Source organism: Protopterus annectens, chromosome 2.part0 (genome assembly GCF_019279795.1).
Source record: "Protopterus annectens isolate FY-2018-M chromosome 2.part0, PAN1.0, whole genome shotgun sequence".
Taxonomy (NCBI): domain Eukaryota; kingdom Metazoa; phylum Chordata; order Ceratodontiformes; family Protopteridae; genus Protopterus; species Protopterus annectens.
Window position 1 is genome coordinate 1,682,840,232 of NC_056728.1, and position 13,276 is coordinate 1,682,853,507.

The window sequence follows — 13,276 nt, forward strand, 5'->3', positions numbered from 1 at the left end:
ACTCCTTGATTACTGGGCCAGTGCAGAGGTGTCACACAAGCCATCAGACTTCCAGTTTTCTACTCGGAACTGAAAGACCAGTGAGAACAGATTCTGCATACTCTGGACATGCAAAGGCAGTTCAGGTACTATCTTGACAGAAATAAGCCCTTTAGAAAATCTGATCACCTATTTTTTTCTTATCAAGGGGAAAGAAAGGACACCCTGTATCTAAACAGACAGTTTCCATGTGGTTGAATTCAGCTATTCCTTTGTGCTCTTCCCACCATGGCAAATCCATTCCAGGCAGTATCAAGGCACATTCCACTAAAGCCTTGTCTACTTCAATGGCATAGGGGAAAGGGATTGACTCTAGAAGCATTCTAGAGCAACTACATGGTCCATTGTACAGTCTTTTACAAAATATTAGAAAATTCTTTTTCCTAGGAGAGGTCAAACTTCACTAGGATCATTCACCAGGGGCTCATGGAGCCATATCCTTCCTCCTCCCAAGATAGATTCTATTTGGTATTCAACCCTTATAGCCTAAGGGCTGCTGCAACAGTAGGAATGATGAACATAATGTAGTTCTGTAAGTTGTATTTACCCATATCAGTAGATGTTCAAATTCCTCACTACTGCAGCAGCTGCACCCAACCTCCATCTCCCTACTGTTATATATAGTTGTAGTTGGGATATAAAGTTCAGTTTGTTTGTTTCTACTTTATATGTTTTATTGTTATTATTGGTTGATTATTTCAGGAATGATCAACTCTTCTATCATATAGGCAAGAAAGTCCTGAAGAAAGCTTCACTCTGACTGCTGACTTCCCTCCTTGGGATTAGCAAATCAGCAGTGAGAGTGAAGGAGTCAGGGGAGCCAGAGCTTTTTGAAGCTGCCCATTTGTTTCCTAGGTGGGAAACAACCCATATAGTCTAAGTGCTACTGTAGCAGTGAGGAATTCAAACACTGTTATGAGTAAGTGCAACTTACACAACTGTACCTCATTATGTACTGTCTTTACCCACTAATGTCTCAAAATGAAGCATTCACATTATGCAGACAGTAAGTGGCGGAAATTCTCCTAGAACAGATGTAGGTACAGATGTAGGTACAGTAACTTAACTAAATAGTACACTCTGCATTAGTTTTCAAGTTTGGCTTGAGGGGTACAGAATTTTAAACTATTTCCTGTGCCTCAGGAAATGTGCAGCTGAAAGGTCTAATGCAGTTGAGGACCAAGTTCCAGGCTGTGTGCCTCCCTTTACAATAATTCTGTACAGTTTACTGCAGTCACAAGTCCTCCACAATAGATTTTTATTTTGTGGTTCCACATTTATTTTATTTTATTTTATTTTACATTTGTTGACCGGGATAGTCCGACTGGATCAAAGTCTATTTACAGCGGAGGCCCGGGGAGATAAGCTCCAAACATATACAAGTACAATACAATACAAAATGAAAAAAATATATATATAGATACAAAAATAATATACAATGTAAAATAGAAATGCAGAAATAAAAAATAAAGATGCCGATAAAAAATACATTCAGACTAAAATAGTACAAATTTATATGTAGGTTATTTCCCAAAGTACATAGGTAAGCAATGAATGGACAAGTATACAGGATAGAAGTTACCCTGGTTATAGTCAGGAGATGTTAACAATAGCTAATAGAATAAGTAAATTACATTCATGTTGTTGGCTTAGCCAGGCTTGTCACAGTGGCATAGCCAGTTTAATGCCAGATGTTGTTTAATTGTGGCTTTACATTGGCATAGGGAGGAGAGCATGGTCATGCCAGCTGGAAGTATGTTCCAGATTCTACTTACAGAGTTTGCAAATAGGGCCATGCCAGCAGCATTGTTAATTTTAGTTGTCTGGATTTGTAGTTTATTAGATGAGCGGAGCAGTCACGTGTTGTTATGGGGGAGGATAAAATTTCTAAGGGCTGGAGTATTATCTGGGTTGTAGAGGATTTTGTTAGCCATTATCAGCAGATTGTACTTGACAAGATTAGGAAATTCCAGCCATCCAAGCTGTTTGAGGTTGATGCAGTGGTGGGTTCTGAAAGGCAGGCCTGTAGCAAACCTGGCAATATGATTATAGCAGGTTGTTAGTCTATTAAGTTCAGGTTTACTTATATTGGCTAGAAGGGAGGAGGCATATAGGAGTGTCGAAAGTAGGTGGGAGCGAGCAATGGCTATTTTAGCTGGAGGGGTGAGGAAGGCTTTGATTCTATAGAGTGACCTAAGTTTTTTATTGATACTCTTGATTGTCTGATTTACATGATGGTCAAATTTTAAGCTATTGTCTATAATGACACCCAATAATTTTGTATTGGGGTCAGGGGAAATGACTGTCCCACCTTTAGCATTTATGGTGAAGAAGAAGGGTACAGACCTTTGGGTTTGTGGGAATACGAGCATTTTAGTTTTTTTGGGATTAAGCAGTAGACGACGCTTGGAGAGCCAGTTTTCTATGGCAGTGAATGTAGACTGGGTATCCGTCTTTAAATCAGTGGGAGATACAGCTGAGCAGATTAGAGTGGAGTCGTCAGCGTATTGGATACAGCTGATGTTTGGTATAATAGTAGGCAGGTCATTAATAAAGATGGAAAATAGTAATGGTCCTAATATAGAGCCTTGTGGTACTCCAATAGTGTTTGGTAATAGATTAGAGAGCTTATTCTGCCAGAGGACAGCCTGTTGTCTGTTATTAAGATAGGATGTAAACCAAAGAAGGGCTTTTGGATCTAGGCAGAAGGTTTGCAGGGTCTTAATCATAAGTTGATGATCAACCATGTCAAACATCTTGTTCTATTTTCCCTGCTACTGGAAATGCACAACAGAAAGTTAACATTTTCTCTACATTATTGTCAGCAGAGAGTTCTCAGCCTTTTGGCCATGAATTATAGATGACAGATGCAAAAATGACAGAAATGTAATGTGGTATGCATCACAAGATATATACAACCATATCAGCTCACCCATTTTTTTATTTGCTTTCATTATGTTTTCTTTTTACTGTCTCTGCAGCTACTCATTTTGTATCAGGTTCTGTATGCACCTAAGCCTGGGGAGCTTCTGTTAATTCCTGTATATTATTCTTATGTGTTTTAGAATTTAAACTCCTAGGGCAGCTGGACTTCTTCAGTAAATCAATGGAAATAAAACTTAAAATCAACAAACAATAAAATGTCAACTAAACTTCATAATGAAGTAATAACTTCATATGCTTGCCAATAAAATACTTTGTATGTTTCCTGGTTTAGGCATTATGGGTGGTACCAAGAGGTTGGATGGAGCAACACCAAGGGGGTGGAATTAAATATAATTTTCATTATACTAAAAGTATGCAAAATTATTGTCTACTAGTTACATATGAACCTATTAGTAAAACTAAGCCAAATAATTAAATGGCTGTCAAGAAGATAACTTCATCAAAAGAAAAGGGGCAAGAAGTCTGGCATGGGATACTAAGCACTAGAAAATAACTTAAGCTATGGGAACAACAAATGGTACCTAACCCAAACAGGCTATACAAGGAAGGAAGAAAGGCAAACAGTATTTGTTGGAGATTTGGTTTCTAGTCAGGCAATCTTTATTCAAAGGTTCTAGTCCTACTTAAGGGCTAAGGTGAAATGGAAGCAAGCAGAGAAACTATGAGAAATTATTTTTCAAAACCCCAACATTGTTTTCATGGAACTCCGAACTTACAACAGGAGAATGAGCAGAGCATGAGAAACCTGTACATTAGAATGAGATGATTTTGGCTAGTATCACAAAAAGTATTATAGTGAAGGAATGGAAAATCTGTATCAGCTACAAGTTACTGGGTAGAATTCTCATACCTATAAAATGGGATGATATGATTTATTCTCTTCCACTTGAATGAACTAATGTATTCAGTTTCTTTATCTATATAAAAGACTTTCAGTGATGAGAACAAAGATACTGTTCTATACCGAAAATATGAATTAAAGTGCTAAACAGAATTTGACAAACATCGTATTATGAAATTACATGTTTCATTCAACCATGTGCAAATATATTTGCATAGTTCTAATAGTTGTTGAACTTTGCTGTTATTTTCTGTATCTTTGTAATAGGTTTATATGTGTTGCCTTCTAGATTACATAAAACTTTAATGAAAATAACTTAGTAAAAAAAGTTCTTCAAAGTAATATTATTCAAATAATTCATTTCAGGGTATACCTACACAGCACTTGTTTTCACACCATGGATTGCACAGTTCAAACAACTTGGTATCATCATATGATGAGAACTTTAACAAACGTGTAAATCGTGCCCTGCCTCCACTTCGAACATGGGATGGCAAGAAGCTTGCGTGGGTACCAGAGCGGTCAGACTATCCATTAGAAGGTATGTTCCAAAAACAATATTGCCTACAACTCCTTAGCTTGTACATTACCTCTTCCTTACATCCATAAGGATACACTGTTATTTTGAAGAAATTTGTTTTGCCATCTTATTCTTCCAGAACAGCCACAGATGTTTCTGATTAATGTGGGTCTTACTTGGGTACTGAGGGTAACGAGGCCAACATTACAGCATGGTGACTCAGTATGTCCACAAGCAAAAGGACTTCAGTAGTACGTAGATGGTCAACACTTCTGCCATTATGTCTGATTGTGTTTCTCTGCTGTAGCTTAAAACATATTCAACTTCTTCATCTTTGTCAGATCTTAAGAAGAGAGTGTGTAATATATTGACAGCTGAAATGATGACATGTTAATAATATTTTTCACAAGATGCTGCCCAAAATACTGCAGAACTGGATCCTTTATTCTTCTTTCCCTGTGATGATATTCTCTACAAAGAACCTAATAATTACCATCCTTTGTATGAAAATTACTTTTAGGCTTAGATTTGGGCTCACATACATTGCTGGATGTGGAGAAACCAGATAGTTAATCTGCAGGAATGAAGGTCCAGGTGTGGCTTGTTACTCAGCTGAGATGGCAGGTTCTTGGAAAAGCTTCAGATGTCAAAGCCTATCCAAGAGATGATGCCACAGCAGGGGGAGCCACACTTGCCAGGGTCAAAAGTATCACTTTGACTTTACCGTTCTTTGTCTTCTGTAGAAACCTGGGAATAAGGGAAAATGGGGGAAGATATAAAGGAGTCCTGAGAACTGCTTTGGAATAAGTTCATTTCTGTAGTGCCTTTGCAATACAATAATAAGAAAAAATATGTTGCTGCATTCGTAGTTGGCTGGAGATGTAGACAGGTAACAATAAGGCATCCCCCAGTTGTAGAACAAGGTATGTGTTATTGACTTATTGACAAACGATGTATATGAATTAGAATACAACTGTTGAGCCAGTTCACTACAGAGGTCACTTGTCTTGGGATATGAAAGGCAAAGAGAAGGCAATATGAAGCAAAACACTACTCCCAAATTCTTATGACTTCCCAATGCAAGAGATAGGACTGAGTTACCCCCCTGCTTGCTTATGTACAAAACACCTCCATGTTGTCATAGTGTATGGCAATAACACCAGATGGAATGGAGTCATGGAATACCTGCAAGGTGAGAAGGACTTCCCTTATTTCCAGAATTCTGATGCACACATGAGCCTCTCAGGACAACCATGTGCTTTCTACAGTCTAATCCAAATAATGTTCCACCTAGCCTATAGCAGAGACATCCATGGCCACAGTCACCAGGGAATGAGGACTCTTGCTTTATATTCTGATCTGATCATCCAATGGGTTTGGAAGCTGGTCATTGGAAGCTCATCCCATTGACCTTTGAAGGTCCAGTGAAAAACCTTCATGTGAAATCTGGCATGAGTCATTGAACAGTGTTGATGCCATGAGGCTCGGTGATGAATAGACAAAAAAAGCCAGAACAGTCATTTTGAATAAGTTACATTACTGCTTAACTAGATGAAAACAATCTTGTCTGGTGGAAGAAAGGTCTTGTAAGACAGACAGTCCAGAGTGTAGCTTATGCATTTTTTCAGCTGCATGGGCATCAGCTGGAACAGAACCATAGATGGCTTTAGCAGCTTATCTAGCAACCTGTGCAGTTCCCCAAATTGACTTTGACTTGAGAAAAACAAGGGGGGGGGGTCTCAAATTTGAAGACCAAAAGTTACAAAAACTCTCCTATTCTGAACTGCAGCACACTGCTTGATACAGTCAGTTTATTGCTCACTTTGGTGCTTAAACCATAACTACAAATGCAGAACTGGCATTTATTTCTGAAGCAGCAGTGTTCTCCTGACTTCAGAAATGATTTCCAGCTCTGCACTCCCACATCATCTGCACCTTCTGTTCACTCTCCCTATCAGCTTACACCTGTGGCAGCTGTCCCTATTTGCCCTGCCCTTGCTATGGCTATAAGCTAGGATTTGACAGGATTTATTGCATTCGGTGAACATCCCAGGAGTTTTGTTAAGAGATTAAGCAGCAATGACCAAAAATAAAAATGACAGTCTCCTATGTGGAAGAGGAAGAATATCCTGGGATTCCTTTGTTAGCTTGATGGGTAGGTATGAATCCTAGATGTCCAGATAGACAAGGAAGGATAGACTGCACCACTACTAAACAAAAGAGAAGTTTGTATATGTACTGGTTTAAGCCACTCAGGTCGAGAATTGACTTGAGGTCTTTGTCTTTTTGGGAACTAAAAAGAACCTTAAGTAAAAGCCTAACCCTTTCTTGTCTGGTGGTAGTCATGGATAGCTCTTTTTTTACAGGCTGTCTTTTGCCTCTAATCTTGTCACTGTCTTTGGACTGGCTGGGATGTCTTGGAGGGATGTCTGTTAGAGGGGACTATGGCATGGCTGGAATTATGAAGGGAATACAATAGCCTATTTATACTGTGTCTCTTCCACATCTGTCATGTGATGGCCAACTACTCAGGCATGTGGTGGGAGAAACAGTCCTCAAGGGACTGACTGCTTCCCTTCCAAGGAAGGACCATAGTACCTTAAACCTCTACCAAAGACTTCATCCTAAGGGAAATTTGATATTCTGGAAGCCATTGTGTCCTCTGTGGTTGTTTAACAGATCCTGAAAGTGTAGACTGTTGGAAATGTCTAAACCAAAGCTAATTCCAGAAGAATGGAGGATGAGGAGTCTGTAACTTCACCCTAACATTAGGGAGCATTTTGCCCTTGTTTTTTTCTTTTTCATTTCAGCTTTTGTTTTGGGTACGAAGAGTCAAATGGACAATTCATAAAATCAGTCTTAGCATTTACATCAAATGCATTCAGACAGAGACAGGCATACTGATGAACCATGCATCCTGTGTCTGCCAGTCTCTCTGACTCAGCTATGACACCGCAAGCAAGGAGCATAGTCTGGTATTCAGTGATCTGATGACTGACAACTGAGACTGTAAGGCTTGAACTCAGATTCAGGAAACCCTTCCAGAGCCTGAGGAGTCCCGTTTGTTAGTTCCTTCTAGAACTTCAGCATAAATGTATGTAGTTAAATGCCTTTGTGGTCAATATGAAGGATGAAAACACGTTTCCCAAACCTTTCCAATGCATGCTGCTTTTTGTTAAAATGATGGATAGCTGTGGCCTGCAGTTCAAGGGCCTTTTTAAGAGCAGCCAGAAGAATGATGAAGTCTACCAACAGGTTTCACACACACAGAAAAAAGTGCTTGGGTGGCTAAAAGATTTTATTTGGCTTCTTTGAGATGGGAGTGGATATGTCAGGGTTCTTCAAATCATTACCAGCAACCAGCTCATATCATTGGCTGGGGGTACCATTAAAAAAAAAAACAACCTGGGGAATACATTCAAACTCATAAGGAGTGTCTTGAGAACATTTAAACGTTACCCAGATGATCTCTAAAATTACCTTGAATTTATTATCACTGGGCAGAAGAGTGATATAATCAGCCTTCTGATCTTCATGTAGGTCTTGCATGGGATATTCCACAGATGAATCTGAGTGCTTCATCTTGCAATTGGCCTTATCCTGTGTCTCAAAAGGAGTATTTGAAGAGGGGAAAGATCAAGATCTGGACTCTGTTATAACATCCTGCAAGGACCCACATGAACTCTGTCCTGTCAGTAGGAGGGTGGCTAGCAGGTTCAGCAGAAAAGAAAGGTCCCTGGAACAACATCATAATCATCAAGGGGGAAGAATCATGAAAAGAAACCTGAAGTGTGGGTTACTCTGCTACCAGTGCCCTATACCTAAGGTCAAATACTCTGATCCTGTGAGATCAACATTGAACATTATGTAACTGAGGCTAAAATCAAAAGTGGTGAGCTCCAACTTTGGGACTGACAAGTCAGCCTCAGAACTCCAGCCTTCAAGGTCTTGGCAGCCATTGATACCCTGGTTGAGATCAGATACATTAATATCAAACACTGAAACACAGACTCCAGGGATGGGATACTCAGGCAAGCAGAAACAGAGTCAAGGTTAACCCCAGTGGATTGGGTCCAGATGTTGATAGGAGCACTAGTCACGAGTTTACAGAGGTCATAAACAATGATTCTGACTGCAAGGTCAATGACAGTACTACTGAGGCTGAAGACATTGATCTGTAACATATTTGCTGATGACGATGGTTAAACTGTGAGCCTTAATGGAAATGGGGCTCATTAAGTGCCCCATTGAGGAAGTGTCTAAATCCAGATCAGAAAAGACAGGCAGAGAAGATGCTCTTGGGCCCTGAATGTCAGCAGGAGAAGACATCTCTTACTATATCTACTGAACACTGGAAAGGGAATGACAGCTTTTTTAAGAGTCTATCTAGATGAACACAGATCTGTAAGACATGGTCAGTGCTGAAGTTGTGGGGCAGGGGTACAAAGCTGAGGCTCCTACAAGACAGATGATACACTCTCAGCTTGGGGAGGGAGGTCTTTTCAAGAAGGATAACTCTTCAGTGTACTTTGTCTTTGGAGAAGTAGATTCAACAAAAAGAGCACCCTGAGCAACATCGGATTTACAAACATCAACAGATTCATGCTTTTTTAGCACTGTGGCACAGTATCCTTATTAATATCTGAGTTTGTCACACTAGAATATTTGGGCAATGAAGAAGAAGCCCAGAAGAGGACTCAGTAGCACATGTAGCTCAGAATTTCTCTAATGTAAAGAGTTTGAAAGCAGAACAAACACCACAACTGTCTAAAAATGTTTTTAACCTAAACACTTAACATACAGAATGACTGAATGTGCGTTGATCCACACTTATAGATTTTAAATTACTGAATCTCGTTTCTTATCTATGATTAAGAATAACCAAACAGCAAATAACAATATCATAATTGCAAAATTGCAGTAAACTGAGAAGGGTGGATGTGTCTAAATGCAATATTAACAGCTAATTTGAAAAAAAAAATCTCTCAGAATACCAAAAAAAAAAAAAACACTGACCTGAAAATTGTGTGAAAACAAGCAACCTACAAATTAGGCTCTGAAACCAAGATTACACTTTCCAAGAATTGAAACACTGGATTAGTAGTGATTAGTGCACCCTGACTTTAACTCACGGTGAAGGAGATCTAGAGTATGTTCCTTTGGTGCTTAGGATTATGGGTAAATGGGAAGGGCTAATGCAGCCTGGGAACATTTAAATGCTGGTCTGAATAAGCCCTGACAGTCTTCATCATAGTGTAAATGGAGATGAAACCCCCCCAATGACAGATCCTTGCTTAGAAAGATGCAATGATGTTTCTAAAGACCTGATAACATAAAATTTGCACGTCTTATCAAACATAGTTTGTAACAATGCAGTATTTTGATAAATGGTGGCAACAATGGGGAAAGAGAATCATGCAGATAAAATGTGAGTGCACTCATGACAATGGCCCTGCATGTATCTATATTAAGGTGAAGAGCGATCTTATGATTAAGTCTCAGATGTTTCAGGACATTGTCAATACACGTTCAACATCAAGCCATACCCCAAAGTATTTAAAATGATCAACCCATCTAACACATGTAATAATATTTGGAGAAGTCTGACATAACCATTCTCCATTTAGAACCACAGAACATAGATTTCATTTTGTAACTGTTAACTGTTACCTTGCTTTTTAGTAGTCAGTCCCACTGAATTAGTAGCTGTTCTTGGATGATTTCAGTGAAATAGGTAGAATTCAGGTTTATATCCATAAAATGTCAGATGAAAATCAGATCCATTGGCAAGTCATTTGAAAGAGATACAAGAGTTTAGCCTAAAACCAACTCCTGAGGGACCCCAGTTCTGAGAATTTTAATGCTGGATAGTCAGGACTCAGACATCACCTTGAAGAATTCTGCTATCAAGTTAGCTGTGGAACCTCCTTGAGGTTCAATCCCAATATTCAATGCTACAGAGTTTAATAAGAAGAAAATGAAAGTCTAACCATTTTTAAAGCACTTTCTAGCTCAACAAAAGAGTTCCCATTAATTATTTCATTTAGTGTTCGAATAGATATGAGCTTGAGCACAAATTAAATGCAAAGATGGGTGCAGTGTTGCCTAAAAAAACAATGCTAATGATGAACCACCATATCATATACGGAGATATATTCAGGTTATAAATACTTTTCTCAAAGATTTTTATGATGATGCTAAAGCTGGCAATGGACTTGTAGTTGTGAGGGTTTAGGGTAGACTTGGTATTCCTATGATGAATGTGTGTTTGAAATGGGATAGCACTATGATGTTAGTGATTGATAAATGACATATATGGATTAGAGGCCTGATTTATAACTTGGGTTGCCATCCTTAAAAAGGAGAGGCAGAGAAGGTCATGTTTTGAATGATTATCAGGGAATTTCCACAGTAGCCTAAGTACTTCTCTTAAACCTACACTTTGGAAATAAAAAGGTGGTGGCTTTAGGAAGGGGGACCTTTGGAGGGGGGACAGAAAAAGTGGGGGCATTTTGAGGCCACCAAAGCTGCAAGAAAGTTCAGGAAATTATTAACTAACAGTAAATTTCAGGATGTTTTTCTCCAGTTGTAATCATTAGCAACTTCCTTATTAGTTCTCCAGAATAGTTCAAAGTAGCCCATTAACAGCATTTATTTATTCATTTACTTACTTACTTACTTATGTATGTATGTATGTATGTTATTTATTTTCATTTGTTAATGGGAATAGGCCATCGGAGGCTAATCAAAGCCCCGTTATCAGTGGCAGCCTGGATAGAAAAGCTCCATTAAAGATAGACTTCACATAGTGAAACAGTGGAACGTGCAGTAGTCACAAGACACTCAAGTTCTACAAAAACAGTATATACATTTGTACAAATAACATCTTTAAATAACAACTACCAAGCTGAAAAATACACTGAGAAAAATTTTTATTTTGTCAACTGGACTGAAAAAATACAATTAAATAAGGCGCCTCTTGTCTTCTACAGCATAATTTGCTGTGTAAAGTATTTAGTAGTACAGCAGAAGTATTTATAGACAGGGATAAGGGAGTGGAGAAATAAAATAGCACAGTGGTTATGAATGCAGGGTGTAAGAGAAAGGTTAGAAGATAAACTGAATAATTCACAGCAGTGGTTAGAGTATTTTGAAAACATTTTCATAGTTTTGATGGCATTGTAAGATAAGTTTCATGTGTATTAAGTAAAATATGTAGTAATCATGAAGGTGGATTTTATAGTACAATGTTTTGTTGTAAGCAAGACCCGTTTTTTACAGTGTTAGATAGCTCTTTTGTATTTGTATAAAGTGTATACTGTCAGCTTTATTTCTTATTTCTACAGGGAGAGTGTTCCTAGTTTAGCTATACAGAGCGAGTATAGACACTTGTCTGACAGAATGTAGAATTTGGTTTGGGCAGTAGGTCTTTTTGTTATCAATGTTCTAGGGGATTACATATTTGTATAAGATTTTGTATAGCAGGGTACTTTTTAAGGTTTGTGAACTAATTTATGTGCAAGTTTGAGTGGTGTGAAGCTTAGGCAACTTTACAGATAGTCATTCTATTTTTTCTTGGGGCAAATTCTATTCAGAGTATTTGATGTGCAGTTGGTTATTTTATTGTATGTTTTGTCACATTTGTGTATTTGAGTTTTTTAAGTTAATTGACATGGCAAATGAATACAGAAGGGTAAGAAGTATCAGTGATCACATTGTTGTGTGTCTTTAGTTAAGTATGGCTTTGCCAAGTTTCTTGTTTGTTTTGAACATTACATAATTTATGTGCTAACCAAATTATAAATTTTTATCTATGAAAATGCCAGGTAGTTCAGTATGTTAAATCTGTTCAGTTATAGGGAGTTGTGTAAAGCTCTCTCAGGATCTCCAGCTGATTAGTATATTAATGTTGATGAACTGTTTTTTTTTTTTTAATGTGTAGATGATATTGAACTAAGAATGCATTTGGTACAGTTTTGCACACATCATTTATGAATATATATTGAATGTGACCTAATACTGATCCTTGCAGAACACCTGCAGAGACTGGCATAAAAGAGGGGTAAATATGGGAGGGTTGACATTATGGTTAAGGTGTTTACCTCATAGGTACAAGGTTGGATTCTCACTTTTGAAGGGAAATTGTCTAGGACTTAAAATGGCCTGTAAGGTAACTAGTGTAGTACAAACCTGTGAACCAGTCTGCTTGAGATCTATTTTGCAGGTAGATATTAACCCACTGTGTGGTGTGCTCACAGATGTCAAAGGTAATTAACTTGTTTATAAGTGGATACTTTTTGAATCCTTTTGCTAGGTTCAAAAATACAGATGCCACTGAATTACCTTAATTGTTTTTGTTGGCCTATGATGGTTTGGATGGTCAGTAAGGTTGTTTTGGTACTGTACCCTATTCTGAATCCATGCTGGGTGGAGGATAGTAGATAGCTTTTTATTAAATAACCCAGGAGTCATATTTGTAATATATTTAATAAAGGAGATAAAATGGGAACAGCTCTAAAATGTCTTAGGTCTGCTGTGATTCCTGGGTTATGCAGGGCTGTGGTAAATGCTTGTTTTTAGTTGTTTGTACATATTGTTCAGTTATGAATCTATTAATGAGACTTGAGATGGTGTATGCTATGGCTCCAGCTGCTTTTCTTAAGTATTAGCCTAAAAGATAAGCTGGTGCAAGACTAGTTGGTTTTATTTCAAGCTTTGTTGTGTAAAGTAAAACTAACATCAGGTGGCTATTATAGGTTCGTAGGTTCATAGGCAAGTACTAGGCTAATTGCCCTTGAGAGCCATTTTAAGCCTATCCAATTTCCCTTTTTGGGCTCAAAATAATCTATCCCATTTGGTTATAAATTGATCTACTCATCCCATGGTTGAAAATTATATATTAACCCTAATGAGAATAACTGGGATCATAC

The 13,276-nt window shown here is 38.1% G+C and overlaps 1 protein-coding gene across 1 annotated transcript in view; it reads left to right on the top strand.

The window, feature by feature from the left end:
• CFAP107 (cilia and flagella associated protein 107) overlaps positions 1 to 13,276 on the top strand; it is a 333,829-nt gene that overhangs the window by 206,359 nt on the left and 114,194 nt on the right. Inside the window, exon 3 of the mRNA XM_044061730.1 lies at positions 4,193 to 4,367. Within this exon, the coding sequence (XP_043917665.1) occupies positions 4,193 to 4,367 (175 nt within the window). The remainder of the gene's footprint in view (positions 1 to 4,192; positions 4,368 to 13,276) is intronic.